Genomic DNA, 17,473 nt, shown 5'->3' with positions numbered 1-17,473 from the left:
CACACCAATGACGTCATCGGTGGCGGCGCAGCGCTACAAGCTAACGCCGCCATTAGCGCCCCGCTAAATATCGCGGGAGGCGTGGCCAGTGGCGCTAAAGCCACTGAGTGCCCTCTTTGGGCGCTAACTGGTGGCGCAGCCCACTGAATTTCTAGGCCATAATATTTTAAATATATTATTTATATATATAGTTGTTATATTACAGCAAATGTTAACACAGATCATAATTATACCACGTTTCATTGTGGGCTTATTTTACTATTAAATGGTAAAAAAAACACAACAATTAATATTTGCATGCCTGACTAACAGGAACAATTTGTAGACCTGTCCTGATTATGCTATTTTGACCTTTTCTTTCCTTTTGGGCCTTGCATTCCTTCAATCAGAACCAACATATTTATTTTAATATGCATTTATATTCAGTGGTCATATACTTTCTCACTGTTGAAACTTGGGGTGTGGCAAACAATGAGGATGATACCAATCGACTGCAACAGGACATAGAAAGGCTAGCAGAATGGGCAGACAAGTGGCAGATGGAATTTAATACAGAGAAGTGTGAAGTGATGCATTTTGGCAGAAGGAACAGGGAGAGGCAATATACACTTAATGGCATAGTTTTAAAGAGTGCGCAAGGACAGAGGGACCTGGGAGTTAATGTGCATAGGTCCCTGAAGGTGGCAGGACATAGAGAGGGTGGTTAGCAAAGCATATGGGATCTTGGGTTTCATAAATAGAGGTATTGAGTACAAAAGTAGAGAAGTTATGCTGAATCTTTATAAAGTGCTGGTTAGGCCACAACTGGAGTATTGCATGCAGTTCTGGTCACCACACTTTAGGAAGGATTGAAGGCCCTTGAGAGGGTACAGAGGAGATTTACCAGAATGGTTCCGTGGATGGGGGATCTTAGCTACAAGGACAGGTTGGAGAAGCTGGATTTGTTTTCATTAGAGCAAAGGAGGGTGAGGGCTGATTTGATAGAGGTGTACAAGATTATGATGGGTTTGGATAGGCTAGGCGGGGAAAGGCTGTTCCGCTAGTTGATGGTACAAGGACTAGGGGACACAGATTTAAGGTTTTGGGCAAGAGATACAGGGAGGATGTGAGGAAAAATGGTTTTATGCAGCGAGTGGTGAGGACCTGGAACTCACTGCCGACAGAAGTGGTGAAAGCGGACACACTCAATGTTTTTAACGGGAGACTGGATAGGCACTTGAGGGAAATAAACTTGCAGGGCTACGGGGATAGAGCGGGGAAATGGGACTGACTGGATTGCTCTACAGAGAGCCGGCACGGACTCGATGGGCCAATGGCCTCCTTCTGTGCCATTGACTCATATGCTATATAATTAAACTTAAGTACATACCAGAATATTTTCCTCCTTTGTTTCTCTTTATGAAACAAGCAATTAGTAAAATCAAGGTAAGGAGAGCAACGGCACACATCAGGCCAATAAACCATCCTTGAGTAGATATTCCTCCGTGAATTCCTGCATAAGCTGTTGTAGGCCACATAATTAATCATTAAGAAAAGCAGCAATTAGTAAAATTAAGTCATATTTTTAACCATCAGAAAGAAAGATATAGTATAAGATAAATTGTTACAACTTTATACAATTGACATACCATCCATCATTTTTCTCATGCACCTTATCTAAATGTCAAGAATTGTTACATTTTTAGATATTTAAACTTGATTAGAAACGGATTAAAAAAAAAATATATATACAAGGTATGTCTAACCTGCTAATGAGCTGCGAGAAAAAAACCTCACATGCTTCAGTTGTGTGATCTTAATACCCTTGAACTTGGCTTTGTTAGAAAGAACACTTTTCACTGTTATCACTTGGCACAATGTACGCATGAAAGAACTGAGTCAGAATGTGCCAAAAAAGCCGAGTACAATTTTCAATTTCCTAAAAGAAGCACATAACTTGTATACATTATAGAAAAATAACCTAACTACTAAGAAAGATTGAAGACTTTTATGTTATTCTTAGCTATTGATATCAGTGCACTGTTTTTGTATCAGTGGTTATGCTGCCAATCAACTCTTGGCTGTGTCCCTGTCACATAACTCCATTTTAGGTATCCATGAAGCTATATATGAACTGAACAAAGCAAGCTGTCATAGTTATGTCCTCAAAACACAATTATGGGTAACACTGTGTGTAATAACCATTTCTTCTGTATTAGATAAAAATTTAAGCAAATTTGACATCTGCTGTACAAATACATAAAATTATTCAGGGAATTGAGAATAGCTTTGAAATTCAAAAGGAACCCTAAATTATTACTGTGTGCATGGATACTGATTAGGTTGATTCATTCACTGTTATCTCATCATGTATGAATTTGGCTTGAAATACCAGTCATGACTGAATTATAAAGCATATAGTAACAAGAACCAGTTAAGCAATGGGGAAAGCATCAGTAGCCCATGCACAAATAATGCTGATGGATTAAGAAAAAGCAAGTTGAACCATCAGGATAGCAGCAAAGCACTATTATACAAAGAAACCTAAAGAAGTGAACATTATGTGCAGCTGAACCTTTGTCTCAATACAACATAAGTCATGTAGATTGTAACATCCAGATATGTTTTGTGTGACTTATTCTGAAATATTTTCTATTTTTATAATCTTTGACAAATATTTTTCCATATCAACAACAATATTTTGAAATACAAATTCTGTTTCTTTCAGTGGCGGAGCACGGTTTGGCCAATTCGGCGGGGGGGGGCGGGGGTGGGGTGGGATATGGTGGGGAGAGGGGGCCGACTTGCCAGGAAGGGGGACCAAACTGGTAACTGGGGAATGTTCACAAACCTAGGCTGAAGGCCGAGCCAGGAACTGCACAGGCTTGCTGGCCAAACCTGGAGGCTGAAGACAGGTGACAGAGGTTCCTGGGAGTGAAATGGAGGTAGTCCTCCAAAGGCACTTTGGCCAACCTCAAGATAATTAGGGGGTGGGGGGCAGAGGTTGTGATCCACCCTGACCCCCTTCCCTGCCCAAACCCCCACCCACCCTCCCCCCCACCCCCACTGGCTCCGCCACTGGCTTCTTCAGTGTTTTTATTTTTAATGTATGAAAAATGTGCTCACTAGATTCTAAATGGGACCAGTGCCTCACCTTTTCCCCTTGTTTCTATAACATCTTCAAAAATGCTAGTGTTATCAAACCAGTTCTTAGCCATAAGACGAATTGTATATTCAGTTCCAGGTTCTAGCCCTTCTAAGATGTGGAAATTTTGTGAAACATTTACTGCGTCTGAAATCTTCCATTTACCTTTACCTATGGAAATTGCATTAAGAAAATTAACTCCAACACATTAGTTGGGATTTTAATCCCAAAACAACTCAAGTATAATTAGGTTAAATTATAAAAGTTATGCCACATTTATCACTATACTTTATTATTTATTAAAATACCACCATGGAAATAGGTCATTGGAAACTACATAACAATACATATTATACATTGACAATACAATTTGGTATTTATAATAAAAAGTTGCCTATAGCTGCTGCTAATTTGAGAGTGAGTTATAAAGAAATAAACTGCATTGATTTGCTTCATTAATCATAGTTAGTGGGGTTAGTGGAATAGATACGTTAATGGGCCCATGGGGATTTCATTACAATTTCTGCAAGAATTAGAGAGCGAGAACAGCTTACGGTTATTCATGTATGCAACATAAAATTCAGAAGCTGCATGTCCCATTCCTGGAATCCAGCTGATGTTTGCATATGTTGCACTTACAGAAGAACTGATGTTCAGCAAGACTGGAACTATTGAATAAGTAACAAGACAAGTAATATCGCATTAATGCAGCATTGTTATTTGCAGATACAGGAAAGGAAAAAGGAGGGTTAGATTACAACTTTGCCAATAGCATGCACATTGCAGGGTTTGTAATTAAAAATCAGTTACAACTAAGGGAACTGTTGGGTGCTGATTAGATTCTGGTCTGCAAATCAGCAATAAGTGCAAGTTTGTTATGGCATTTATATTAATTTCAAACCCTGACATACTGCAGGATGGAACAAAGAAACAAATATGAGCCAAAAACAATAAATGTTTCATTTTTGCAAATTAGTTTTTAATGCTGTCCTACAAAGAGACTGATAAGAAGAATAAGAAATGCATGTTGTTAAATAGCTGATATAAGATCGAATCCAAATATTTTCTTTTGAAATGCTGAATCTGCAGAACAGCTAACTCTACAATGTTCCATTCTGCAGGAAGGTACCAGCATATAGCAGGCTCTGCAAAAAGAAAAACTGTCACTTCCATCTTATTAGTTGGTCAGTTGAGAAAGGTTTTGCTAAGCCCCAAGGATACAAAGCAAGACAAATTGGTAAAACTGATGAGATAGTGATTGATAAGAAGCAGACTTTATACTGGTAAAATTGTAGAAAAATACAATGTTTTTGTCTGTCAGTTTTACAACACTTTTCCTGGAATAATGTTCAATATTACCAAGCTTCTCACTTAGGGCTTTGCAGAACTGCCATTAGATGCTGCACAGAGCAAGAATTTCATGAACACAAGGAAATTATTGCGGATAGAAGTGCAATTTAAGCAGTAGTTTAGTATAAGCCATGTCTCCTCAGTAACAAAAAAGCCAAGCATATTCTTTTCTGGTATCTCAGCCTTCAATACAATTCAAGGTCATCTTAAAATGACTTCATATTAAACACAAGAGCAGAATGTTGATTAATGGTTCAATCTCTGTTTCAACAGCATTACCCTTATTTACTTATATTTCTCGGGGGGAAAAATCACACTGGTTACAGGGAATCAACTCTTTCCAAGGTGTGAAAGATCCCCAACTCATGAGTTCTATAAGTCTGAATGAGGTACAGAGCTTTTACACACAAGTAAATGGACTGTTAAGAGTCCATCACTTCCTGGAGCAAAATTGTACTCATTTGCAAGCATTTTTAGCCCACATTTTTGGGAGACAAGATGGTTATTTTACATTTTACTGCCTATATAATAGTCTTGCTTTCACTGGTGTAAAAAATACTTTCAGAGACTGTAAAAATACCATCATGGCTCATTGAATACAATCCCCTATCAGATGGGTACAATCTACATGTAGTTTTGTGATAAATGACACAAAGCGAGTACATTTGAAAAGTGTTGAAAATGGCAAATTTTCAGTTTTGAATATGGTAATTTTTTTAAATGCCTGTTTATATGTCATTTGATTGTGTACTTTGCATGTCTCTAGCTTGAAAATGAACACATCATCATTGCAGGTAGTATTCCTTTACTGTGCTCCCTATGATAAACCTCAACTGTGGAGAGCAGATGTAGACACAGCAGGGAGAAATTTACAAATCTCAATATGCTAATCCATTGCCTACAGAAAAAAAGTCCTTAGTACTTGAAACTGTTTCCTATGATGTGGCACTTTGAATTTCGTGTTGCTGAAATTCAGGATATTATGCAACTTAATATGAAATACCTATAGAAGATAGAGTATCATTGGCAACTGGGGTAGGGGAAGTAGTTGGAATAGAGAAAGTGGAGGAGAATCCTGAAAAATAAAGCACAGAGATAGGCACATGAGAATTTACAGAACCGTCAACAGATACCGGGAAAGAACAAAATGGGAACAATGACACTACTTGAACAACATACATTGCATTACTCTTCTGTTGTGTAAAACTAAAAGTAAGTGTATAAAATGGTGTTAATTTTTCAATGTTATTTAAACAATTGAGAATAGAACAAACTATTAATAGTTAGGGCTGGAGCTTTCATTGGAACAAACATTGGACTAAATTTTCACTTTGGCACACACATATTTTGATCTCCATGTTGTGACTTGTGACCATCGCTACATCTAATGTATTTTATCACACTGTTTACTTCTCCCCATGCGTAACAACTATTTAGTACAGAGATTCCAAAATTTTTCCTCCAGAAAAAACTGCCATTCTCAGGTCAAGCACGCCAATTGAGAGTTGTTATTATTGCATTGTCGAGCTCCAGTCATTTCAAAGTAAACATGCTTAGACTTCAAAGCAAACGGGGAGATTTCAAAGCAAACGGAATAAATGAAACATTTTTGTCATATCATGTGAGAACATGCGATAGAACCAATTAGCTGAAACACATTTACCTAGATATCTAGACAAGAAAAATACTCTTTGGGAGATGGGGAACAAGGGTGAGAGTGACAGTGGACTGAGTTGCTGATCCACAAAATATTTAAAGTAAAAGAAAGAGAAAAATAACAAAAAAATGGCACAAACATCGATCAAACTTGTAATGAATACTTTGTACTCTGCACCCATCATTCTCTTTCACTTTCAGCAGACTCTGTATCCTGCAGTGAAGATTTCTGTGGCCAAGTCAGTTGTATGCAATTATAATGATTCGTTTGGAAAGGAAAATGTTGTTTCGTTCTCCTTGTGCAAACGCAAGCATTTTACTTCATATTTGCATCAGAGGTGGTATTAGTGTCAAAAAAGTGAAAATTTTTCCCTTAATTTTTGGATTTAGTTTTTTTTGAGCAAAGAACTAACTAATATTACCTTGGTGTGTAAAACTATAAACTTGTCAACTGTTTTCAGCAAAGTAATTTATCTTTTAGATTTTGCAAATAAAATAAGAGGCAAAGTGTATATGCTTAAAAGCCTCTTCCAAGTTTAAAATAATCTCTATTTATTTGGTTCCAGGCCAAATAACTAAATTAATAATACTACCATTGTGTGCAAGACAATGGCCCAGATTTTGCGGTCAGCGGCAAAGTGACGGCACTCACCACTGACCTCGAAGAAAGCTGGCCACAAAGATTTAGTGGGCTCTAGAGCATCGATATCCCCTATTCCGACATGACTTTCAATCTGGCGCCATCTATAGGGGATCTGTGGTGTCCAGCTGATCGCTGAGCAGCCAATCAGATTGAAAAATTCTCACAGATGGCAAACCAGGAAGTAAAAAGCACAGATTATAATTCACTTTTTATTCATTTTACAGAAAGCAATATAAAGATTGGGACATATCCATGGGTTTAAGGTAGAAGCAGAAATGTCATAAACAAATGTTAAATAAAATAAAATAAAATAATTATTTTAAAAACCATGGAATTTTTATCATGGAATGGAGGGAATGACATTCCATACTTATAAAATTATGACTTAGTATGCCATTAAAAACTCAGTTACACCTCATTCAACAAGGCTTAGTATTTTCAATGGCTTTTATAGCGTGAATAGTGCGTAAAAAGTTGAAGTTCACATCAAATCACTGATTCTGTGTTGATTGCATCTGCAAAGACTGCAACTGCACACCCTGTGGAGGAGCAGCATATCACTGACAGCAACTTCCACGCTTTCACGTTTAACTGCACATGTGTGAACACTAGAAGTTCATAGATAAAGTCAAGATGGTGGCTGAGACGGTCCGGTGCTAGCACGCTCTCCCTGCTTCGGGCGGCCCGCTCTCGCCGCTCGCTCCCGCAACCGGAGCGAAGTGTTCGGTGAGTCGGGCGGAGGCAGCGCAGCGCAACGAGCAGCAGCAGCAGCCACGACGACCCGCTGGAGCATGTCGGCCGGCAGCTCCTCGGCGGGAAGGCATTCCAACTGGGAGGAGGGGAGCCAAGCATGGCGGCCAGAGGCCAGACCGTGAGCAGGAGAAGCAGGCTCCAGGCCATCGGACCGTGGAGCCGGCGACGGTGAGGAGGAGGCCGTGACGACCGGAGCATTCACATCCCAACGATGTGTTTGGCGAGTCGGGCGGAGGCAGCGCAGCGCAACGAGCAGCAGCCACGATGACCCGCTGCAGCACGTCGGCCGGCATCTCCATGGCGGGAAGCTCGCAGTCCGACTGTGAGGAGGGGAGCCGAGCATGGTGGCCAGAGGTCGGATCATGAGCGGGAGAAGCAGGCCACCACACGTGGAGCCGGCAACAGTGAGGAGGAGGCCGCGGTGACGAGGACGGAGCAGCTGAGGGACATCGTGCTCCCACTGCCAATGGAAGCCATTGAATTGACTTTCTGAACACGGCGCTGTAAGAATAGCTGACGTGTCCCTATGAGGAGTAAGCATTCCATTGTACTTGTACTAGTACTGGTTACATATGGCAAATAAAAAATTGAATTGAATTGAAGTTGCAGACAGTTTTACCCAGTATTGACGGCGAACGTTGACAGTTTCGCTATCATTACAACCGCAAATTCCGGGCCATTAGCAGAAACTTCCAATGATGATTAATTCACCCTGAGGATGTGGCCAGTTTTGTGGGCGGGGCCTGCTTCTAGAACAACATTTTTAAAACTAGCGCAAAAGATTGCAGAAGCTCGAGTTGCGCAGAACGCAAATTACACAATCTTTTGCACCAGTTATGCCGATATCCGTCAAATTACACCACAAAAAACAGCTAAATAGAGCAGAAACTATTGTGTCATTTACAGGCCTTCAAGGAGGCGGCAAAAATTAAGCTGGATCTTTTGGGCGCAAGGGTACTACAGTAATAGGGATGTTTTGAAAGGTTTAGAATTTTAAAGAAAATTATTAGGCATCAGACTACTGTACCCTAATCTAACTAGAAAATAGTTTTGTATATTTTTTAAAGTTCATTTTCAGCAATTTAAAATTGGGTTACTCACAGTTGCTGGATTGACACTGATTTAAAATGCTTATTTTTTTGTGATAAACCCATATTGAGCTGTATTAATCAAACTTTACCAAATTACCAGTCTTAAATATATCAAGGAATAATTTTTAAAGCAAAACTTAAAACTTTTTTTAAGGTTTTAAAACGCTGCCCAATTGTGCTGGTTCATTGCAGATTTTGTGTTGGTTGATATGCAAGTAAAAAAAACACTTTTCAAAATGGGTGCATGATTTAGTACTGGATGAGATTCAAGTATGATGCAAAAACCCTTTGCACAGTAAACTCTGTAGCACTTGAGCACAAATCACTCTTACTTTATTGATGTCAGGTTTGTTGAAAAGAAAACGCTAAAAATCACCATTAATGTACAAGTCACACCTCCAAATAGTGTTTAGAGGACATACAAAAAGATATGCGAACCCATCCTTTACACCAGATTTAATAACAACTATGTGAATATTTAACCACTGTCAATGGGCCAGAAATTGCTGCAATGGCGGGTATGTGGCGGACAATGTAAATTGAACTTTAACGCTCACTGTTGACATCGCACTATACTTGAGCCGCGAATGGTTGGATTTTTAATGAATTAATAGTGGTGAGCGACATTAATGCGTTATTCTAATGGCGTGACTTGCCAGGAATTTCTGGCCCATTATCTTTTAGTAATGGTTGAAAACAATAATCATTAGCCTTCATTTGACAATTATTTAGTGTTACCTGAAGCAAATCATCTCTAATTCTAGTGAATGTTAGTAATTTCTAGTTATGCTACTTAAACTACATTTGTATTCCATCACCTGTCTTCTTTGTGGGTAGGAGAAAATAATCTTTTGAAAGAAAAGAAAGCAAAAATATATTAAAAAATTCTAGTTGTTAAAAATGCACTGATTTTCCTGTGCAACAATGTTGTTTTTGGAATCAGTAAACATTACACCGTCACTGCTAAATTCTATGGAATGGGAGGAAATCTCTAATTGTGAAGTCTCTAACCAAGATCAATGGAAGGATTGATTCTAGGACTGCAGGGTTAGCCTTAGAAGTCTTAACTGCAAGGAAGCAATCCAACATTTTAAAAACAATTTTATCAAACCATTTTGTTGACAGATATGTTTAAAATAAAATGCAACTTTTATCTAACTGCTACAGCTGAACACACATCTGGGCCAAAGATTTAAGTCAACTGGATATTGGGCCATTTTATTTTGACCAAAGTCAGACTGTGTTCTATTTGGACTCATACAAGTTCAGACTTCATTTACATAATGGTAGAATTCATACTCCCCAGATGTAATTCTATTCCCATGGAAAAAAATCATTAAAAATGCATCACAAAAATTACACGAGTACTGTGCTCCAGTCACTTCAGAATAGTTTGTAAAAAATTGTAATCCATGTTTTCGGAAAAATCAGCAATTGGAGTTGAGCCTTAATGGAATCAACTTTGGATTTACACTTCTTTGCAGTAACAATAATTCAAAGAGAAAACTTCCAAACATTTCTCAGGGTTTTTAAAACAGAAAGTTGAAACACTAATACCAAAACAAAACAAAATTGATAAACTCAATACACAAAATGAAAACTGTGGGGGGTGGGGTGACAAAGGGAGAAAAGTTCAGTTGGTTTGCGCCTCCAGTTAGCACCTTAAGAGGGCGCTAATGGGGCGCAAAGCAACTAGCGCCCATGCGTAGCGATGTTTGCGCCACTCACAAAATTAACTAGACATTTTGCAGCGGCACTAAACACTACCGCAATGATCTCCTGCACCGGCAGATCGTGATGTCAGTCGAGTGTGCAACGCCCCGGACCGGATATTGAGTGGTGCCCCCTGCCTTACCGCCTGCCGCTAGCAACGACAGGTTGAGGGGAGCGTTTTGCAGTCAGGAAGGGACTGGAGGAGCGGTATTTAAAGGCGACCGCTTCCTGCCTTTTTTTGTTGGTGACATTTTTGCATCACGCATTCTGAGAGAGAGAGACTTCTGTAGAGATTCAACGCTGTATGAAGGAGTTTTGGGTACTGAGCAGCACTTTGCAGGTTCATTTTGATTTGCCCTTCCTTGTATCGATTTAGAAGAGACTGTGGAGGCTGCACTCTGAGCTCTTTCCCTGGGCCTCTCCAGCAGATTTGATATACAGGTCTCTCCAGGCCGAGATTCAAGGCTGCAATGAGCAGGATGTGGATGGAGAGCAAGATCAACCCTCCCCTTTAAGAACTGGCCGACGTCATTGTGTCTGTGTTCCTTTGCTGACTGACATCGAATGAGCTCCGCCAGTGCTCTGAGGTAGCGCCTCGCTCCTCGGCCTTTGCGCCTTAAGAGAGGTGTGTAGCGCCTGATTTAGCACTCCAATCAACTCCAGGGGCGATAAAAGCCAAGTTTGCAGTTGGAGGCGATAATTAGCGCCAGGTGCTAAACTTTGCGCACGGCTGATAATCGCACCCCAAATGGGGCAATACTGAATTTTTCCCCCAAAGAACCCAACAATGTCAATCTATTTGCTACACATAATGTAGTCAACAAATAGAAAGCTGGACTGCAGTGGTTCCATTTTAGTAAAAGTCAGAAATAAAATTTTCTTTACATCAGTAAGTTTGAGGAGTTGCCCTGTAGGCTCTCATAATAAGCCACAAATGTTCATTGATACCTTATACATGGAAAAACATCTGAAGGTGCTCCACAAAAGAGAGAAATTGACACCAAGCATGTGGGTAGTTAGGAGCAGTGACCAAAATACAGTTGAACAGGTAGTTTTTAATTAGGCATTTAAAGGAGGAGACAGAGGATCCAATTTGGGAATTTAGTGTACACGGGCATCCAGTGGACAGAGTGATTGCAACACTGCTCAATATTGTCAGCAGGAAGCCTGAACAATTTTGATGGTTGGGCCTCATTCACATTTAATTGACGAGTTGTCTGTGTGATTCAAGCAATGATAGACAGCTCACAGTTTTGGGGATCAGAAAATCTAGGCAGCCCAGTCACAGAGCACAAGTTGATCTGGGTGGTGGTGAGGAGCGTGGGGGAGAGCTTGTAATTATTGAAAGGGGGTGGACTGTGTTAGAGAGGTGCAGGGCAAGCATTTATGCTCATCTTGAAGCATGGCAAGTGCCATATAGAGTGTGTTTTCTTTTTGCCAGAACTGTTTCCAATGAGCCCTTTAAGGGATACCAGTTCTGGTCATTTTCCACTCTGAATAGTGAACGGGTCTGACACTCAGCTAACTGCATTGTCCTTTACCAAAATGGCCTTGGGGTCTTCACTACAACATACGTCCCCAGTTTTATGTGGCATAATGAGGCTTCCACCTGTTTTTGGAGGGGATGCTGGACATTTAAATCGAAATTTGCAGCAGGCGGGTCTTGAGTGAAAAGTTGCCATCAAATCAATTCCTGCAATTTTGTTCTTGCTACCGCCCCATTCCTGCTGAAAAATGGGGGAGTAGACAGACTAATATTTGGGCCAGGACATAACGTAGGGGGAGGCAGTTTCAGAGAATAGGACTGTAATAGGTGAAATTTCGGCCACCTATAGTGGAATAGAGCGTGGGATCCACAGAAGGGTAGAGTTGGAGGAATGAATAGCTCATGAGGAGATATGGGTGGAGGAGTTCACAGCAGTAGGATAGGGGGAGGCCAGAGAGGCTTTTATAGATAATAACAAGGATTTAGTTGGGTATTAGGAAGTCGGCACAGACCAGCCAGAATTAGAATGATAGCCAAGTGAGATTTAGTGGGGGTCAGGTTGCAGGCAGAAGAATTTTCAATGATCCAGAGTTTTGGAAAATGAAACTTGGGGTTCGAAAGAGGATGACATACAAAAAGTCAAGTCAAAATACGACAAAAGTGCAGGTGAGGATTTTGGCTGCTGAGGGCTTCATAACAAATTGTGTCTGTCCCAATTATGAGGTGTAAAGGCGGCAAACTTTGGTTGCTTTGCGCCTCTCGTTAGCTAATGGGGCGCAAATCAACTAATGCTCAGGCACGGCTAACACCTCCCACTGTATATTGGCGACGGTAGCCGGTAGCGCCCCATGGCGCGGCACCCCCAGCGATGACAACATTGCCCTGTGCAGCGCCCCACTTGCACCCCGGCCGCAAACTTGGGTCGCGCCCCCTGACGTACTGCTGGATGCTATGTCCGACAGGGTCAGAGGGGTGTACTTGCGGCCAGGGCGGCAATATTTAAAGGGGAGGTGCAGGGTGGACATTTTTTTTGTGGGCCGCCTGCCAGCCCCTGCCCCCTGTGCCCTCATCCCACGGGGTGCCAGCAGCGATCCATCAGCCCGGCACTCCTCTTGAGTGCCGGGCTCTTTTGCCGGCACCCTGCTCCCTGGTGGCCCAGCAGGGCCCCGGTTTGTGCTGTGCAAGACTCCTCCCCATTAATAAGGGGAGGGAGGCCTGCAGTACCATGGCACTACGTGCTGGCGCATATGGTGCTGTGGCACGTAGCGCCGTGATACTGAACTGCAGTGCCCCAAGAGGGAGTGGGAGTGCTTCCAGTAGCGCCCCACCTCTTGTTTGGGATGCTACCATTCAATTTCGGGCACGCGGGTGCTAACTTTTTTGGGGGCGTTAAAAGTAGCACCCCTGCAAAGTTAGCACCCCAAAGGGGGCACAAGCCAATTTTCTCCCCAAAGTTTTTATCTCCTCTTTGAGTAATATTCAGAGTTAGGTATCCTGACTGGGTAAATTTCAGAAATTTCTCAGATTATGGGGCATTAGAGCTTGCTGTCTGAAATATAATTACATAGATAAGATTACCTAGAAATTACAACCAGAAACAGGCTGTTCAGCCCAACTAGCCTGTGTTGGCATTTATCCTCCACAAAGGCAGCAGTCCTAAGCCTATGGGCAGGATTTTCATTCAGGAGTCGGGTTGGAGGCGGGACTACAACTTTCAGGGTTATAGTCCCGCGTCCATTGAGATGCGGCCAATCCAGGCGATTTTAACTTGTTTGCCCTTGTTGAGCCCGCCCAGCGGGCTCAGCAGGCCAATTAAGGGCCAACCGGCAACAGGTGACGTCACAGACTGAAATTTCATCTGTCATGAGGTTCTGACAGATGAAATATCAGTGTTTCACAGCTGTTTGAAGCTGTCAAACACTGACAGTCTTACTTCTAACCTGAGTCCTTCTCCACAGACTCAGTTAGAAATCTCTCCTGCACAGAAAGCTGCAGGCTGTCACTTTTGACAGTTCGTGGCCATTCTGCTTTCTGTGCCGGTGAGATGAGGGACTCCCCGAACCTAAAGGAAGGAAGGCTGAAAAGGTAAGAAAAGATCATTTACACTTCTTTAAACACTTCAGACACACCAAACCTTTGCACTCATGCACACATCACTCACCTGAACACCAACATCTCGACCCCTCCAAGTCCTTCAACCCGACGGCCCGCCTCTAACTTGGCATGGTTTGGAGCCATCGGGAATCCCACACTTCAACCTTCAAAATAGGGATTAGGCTAAATACTGCCTGTTAACTACCTGTTAACAGGCAGTTAATTGGCACTAATCCCTTTCCGCCTCGTGTAGGCGGGTCCCAGTGCGGGGCAGGTACCCGCCTTCTTTGAAACTGGCATGGAGGTGGGTTTGGGTGCGGGATGGGGTCGGGACCACTGATTTCAGTATTTTAACCCCCCCCACGCCTCCAATCCCAACTCCACGGCACAATGAAAATCCTGCCCTATGTGTCTGCCCCTCAATATCCTTCCCTTTTGTAAACACTGAAGCTATGTACTTGTTAAGTATCCCCACCAATTTCTGCCAATCCTCTACGAATGCCCTATCCTCTCCTTGCTGGGGTCCCACTCAACACTTAACAATTCCTTTTTGAAATGAAAAATTTGTAGAATACTTTACTGTTCTTTTTAATATTTTCTGGAGATTCTCTCCTCACACTCCATCCTTGATTTCCTTATCCCTGTCTTAATCTATTTCCTTACTTTCTCTTATTTTTACATTTTTATCGTAAGATGATAAATTCTGCCCCACAGAAGTGCACTTCATCTGGTGATTGTGGAGTGCCATTGATGATGGCAGTGGAGAGTTTTAGGACTAATCATGCTGTCCCTGGTGAAGGATAAACCATTGTTGTGGATTTCATGTTGAAAGCCTAATGTAGGAAAATTCTGATGAAAATTGGGATGAACAGACTCTTTAATGAGGATTTAATAAGAAATTCTCATGCTGTGTATTTTTTTAATAGAAATTCACAAGTTATTTCTGAGTGGGTCCAGATATTCTGTAGTCTTTATAACCTTAAATAATTATTCCATTTACGGTAATGCATGAATCATTAAAACTATGGGGGTAATTTTAACCTAACTCGCCCAGTGGGAAGCTGACAGGTTCGGGTCGGCCACCCATTTTACACCCCGCCTGATTTTACTCGATGTTGACTTCAATGGGGAGTAAAATCAGCTGAGGCGTAAAATGGATGGTCGACCCAAACCTGTCTGTTTCCTGTACTGAGAGTTGGTTAAAATTACCCCCCGTATGTCTGGGGATCAAACTTTTTTTTGTCATTACCAGTATTTCCCATTGCTTTTCTACATAAACCTCTGACGGAATAAAAATTGAGTTAAATAGGTACCAAAGAGCAGATCCCCATTATCTTTGGTTTGATAGTCCGATGCATTTAGACATTGTTGGGTTGTGCATAATGAGCGTGATAAAAGCCACCATTTATCAGCTTAAGAGGCTGTACAAAGATAAATTAGAGAAAACTGGCCTTTTAACAGTGCACTGGTTGTGCGTAATGCGATTGATGAAACCTGGCATTGAAATCAGTAGATTTCAACTGTGCACGGAGGTTGGCTACATCAGCACCAACAAAGCGACCCTCTCAGCTTGTAAAAAGCCAAAACATACTACAACAGCTGGAAATCTAAAATAAAAACAGAAAATGCTAGAAACACTCAGCAGACAACTTAATGTTTCTGGTATAACCCTTCATCCCTTTCAGTTTCTGAAAGACTAGATCTACTTTCCTGACAAGATATTGCTATCAGTAAAATTCATGCTTGGGTGTCAAGATGTCTTGTAAATTAAGTTGAAATTTACATATGATGCACTGAGAACGTATTGTCGGAGACCAATTAGTTATATACATTCCACAAAGTACTCTCCACTCTCTGGACAAATCTGGAGTAAGTTAGTCTTCAATAATGCCCTCATCATACAGGCACATGGAGCAAAAATTTGAAGGACAGCAGACATTTGAAATTCCTCTGTGACCTATTCTAACCAAGTTGTTAATCCATTTAAAATAAAACAGGTTAATGGCTTAATTAAAATAGCAAAAATAGGAATTTGACACAAGGGCCGGAATTTTCCCGTTGCTGAGCGTGTGGGTTTGGGGGCGGGTTGGCAGTAAAAATCGCGGAAATTGCCAGCATTTCAGGAACCAACCGTCATCTCGCCGACTTTCACATTTAACTCGGGCACGTTTCCCAGTGTGCCACGGACCCGCTTGGGAGAGGCAGGTGACCTCAGTTAAGTACTTAAATACTTGTTGAAAGACCCTTTAGAGGCTTTTTAACAGCAGCTTTTGGCTTTAACTTCTTGAGCACAGGATTCATGCACCTCGGGAACCTCGCCTGTGTAGGGGAGGCGGAAGCTCAGTGGCCAGTGTGCGAGTCCATCAAGCGACAGCTGGAAAAAACACATAAATATGTAATGTATATACCTTTAAGGGGGGAACTAATTTTTACAGCTCATGTATACTGCAGTACCGGCAGTAACCACACCTGTATATAGCACTGAGTAGTAACCTGTACAGTTCAGTTCCAGAGTGAGCCACGTTGAGTAAACACCTGTTGTACCGTTCCTCTGCAGTCTTGTGTCTTATTACTCTCGGACACAACATTGGCGACGAGACAAATTCGATCCTACCTGCAACTCTGCATCACCTCCCAGGGATTCGTTCCTGGAGACCAGTAGATTGGAGGTCAAGGTCAGAGACACGGGCGTCGACCACGGGCAACCGCCCAGTCATCCAGCAGAGACTCGAGAATTGCGGGGGAGGCTGTTGAGAGCCAGGCTTGGCTTTCCAGTCGTGGTGGTCCAGCGAAACGGGCTGGCAACAGGTAGTGCGCAGACCCTTCCCGGACAGCGGCAGGCTAGAGCCCGACCGAGCGGCACAGCAAAGGGCCGAGCAGCGTCGACGGGGGAGAGAGAGAGAGAGGGCAGAGCGCACAGGGTGCAGCCGGTGTTCAGGGGCCGAGCAGCGTCGAGGAGAGGGAGAGAGACGCGCAGAAACCCGCGAGGCGCCGCCATTGACATGAGGTCCGTCGAGAGCGGCGTTGGCAGCAGCGCAGGAGGAGCGTGCGAAACCTACAGGGCGCCGCCATTGCCACGAGGACCGCCGAGAGCGGCGTTGGCAGCAGCGGGGGAAGAAGGAAAGCGCGGGAGACGCCATTTTAAGCCATTTTAAACCACACCCAAAATGCCGAAGAGTGGCAGTATCACCGCATTTGACAATGAAGTCGAAGATTGGACTACATATGTCGAACGAATAGAGGTATTCTGCAGGCAAATGAGGTGTCAGATGACAAGAAAGCGTCGGTATTGTTAAATTTAATGGGTGCAAAGACGTATGGCTTATTACGAAATCTAGTAACCCCAGCGAAGCCAGTGGAAAAGAGTTTTGGACGACATCCTGGTCAAGGGTGAAAATGACAGTGATCACCTCGCCAACCTGGAGCAGGTGCTCACTAGATTGAAGGAATATGGGCTCCGAGCTATCTGCCCCAAATGCGAGTTTTTTAAAAAACAGATCTCGTATTGTGGCCACGTTATCGATAAAGAGGGGTTACATAAGTCCCCAGAAAAGATTGAGGCA

At 42.4% G+C, this 17,473-nt stretch overlaps 1 protein-coding gene across 13 annotated transcripts in view; it reads right to left on the bottom strand.

Annotated features, from left to right (window-relative positions):
* The window catches only part of chl1b (cell adhesion molecule L1-like b), a 1,240,677-nt gene that overhangs the window by 47,558 nt on the left and 1,175,646 nt on the right, over nucleotides 1-17,473 (bottom strand). For 8 of the 13 annotated variants that reach the window (XM_086001398.1, XM_086001407.1, XM_086001406.1 and 5 more), the window contains 3 exons: nucleotides 3,679-3,792; nucleotides 3,134-3,295; nucleotides 1,370-1,501 (listed from right to left, as the gene is read on the bottom strand). The exons of 1 other annotated variant lie outside the window; for it this stretch is intronic. In XM_086001398.1, the coding sequence (XP_085857524.1) occupies nucleotides 1,370-1,501; nucleotides 3,134-3,295; nucleotides 3,679-3,792 (408 nt within the window). Of the gene's footprint in view, nucleotides 1-1,369; nucleotides 1,502-3,133; nucleotides 3,296-3,678; nucleotides 3,793-5,477; nucleotides 5,550-9,435; nucleotides 9,466-17,473 lie in introns of all 13 variants that reach the window. 4 more of the 13 variants (XM_086001404.1, XM_086001409.1, XM_086001408.1 and 1 more) reach the window with 4 other exon arrangements.

The sequence above is a fragment of the Somniosus microcephalus genome, chromosome 11 (assembly GCF_052327205.1).
Source record: "Somniosus microcephalus isolate GS21.2 chromosome 11, FLI_Smic_1.0, whole genome shotgun sequence".
Classification (NCBI taxonomy): Eukaryota; Metazoa; Chordata; class Chondrichthyes; order Squaliformes; family Somniosidae; genus Somniosus; species Somniosus microcephalus.
Note: the sequence above shows the minus strand (reverse complement) of the source record. Positions and strands in the feature narration are given on the sequence as shown.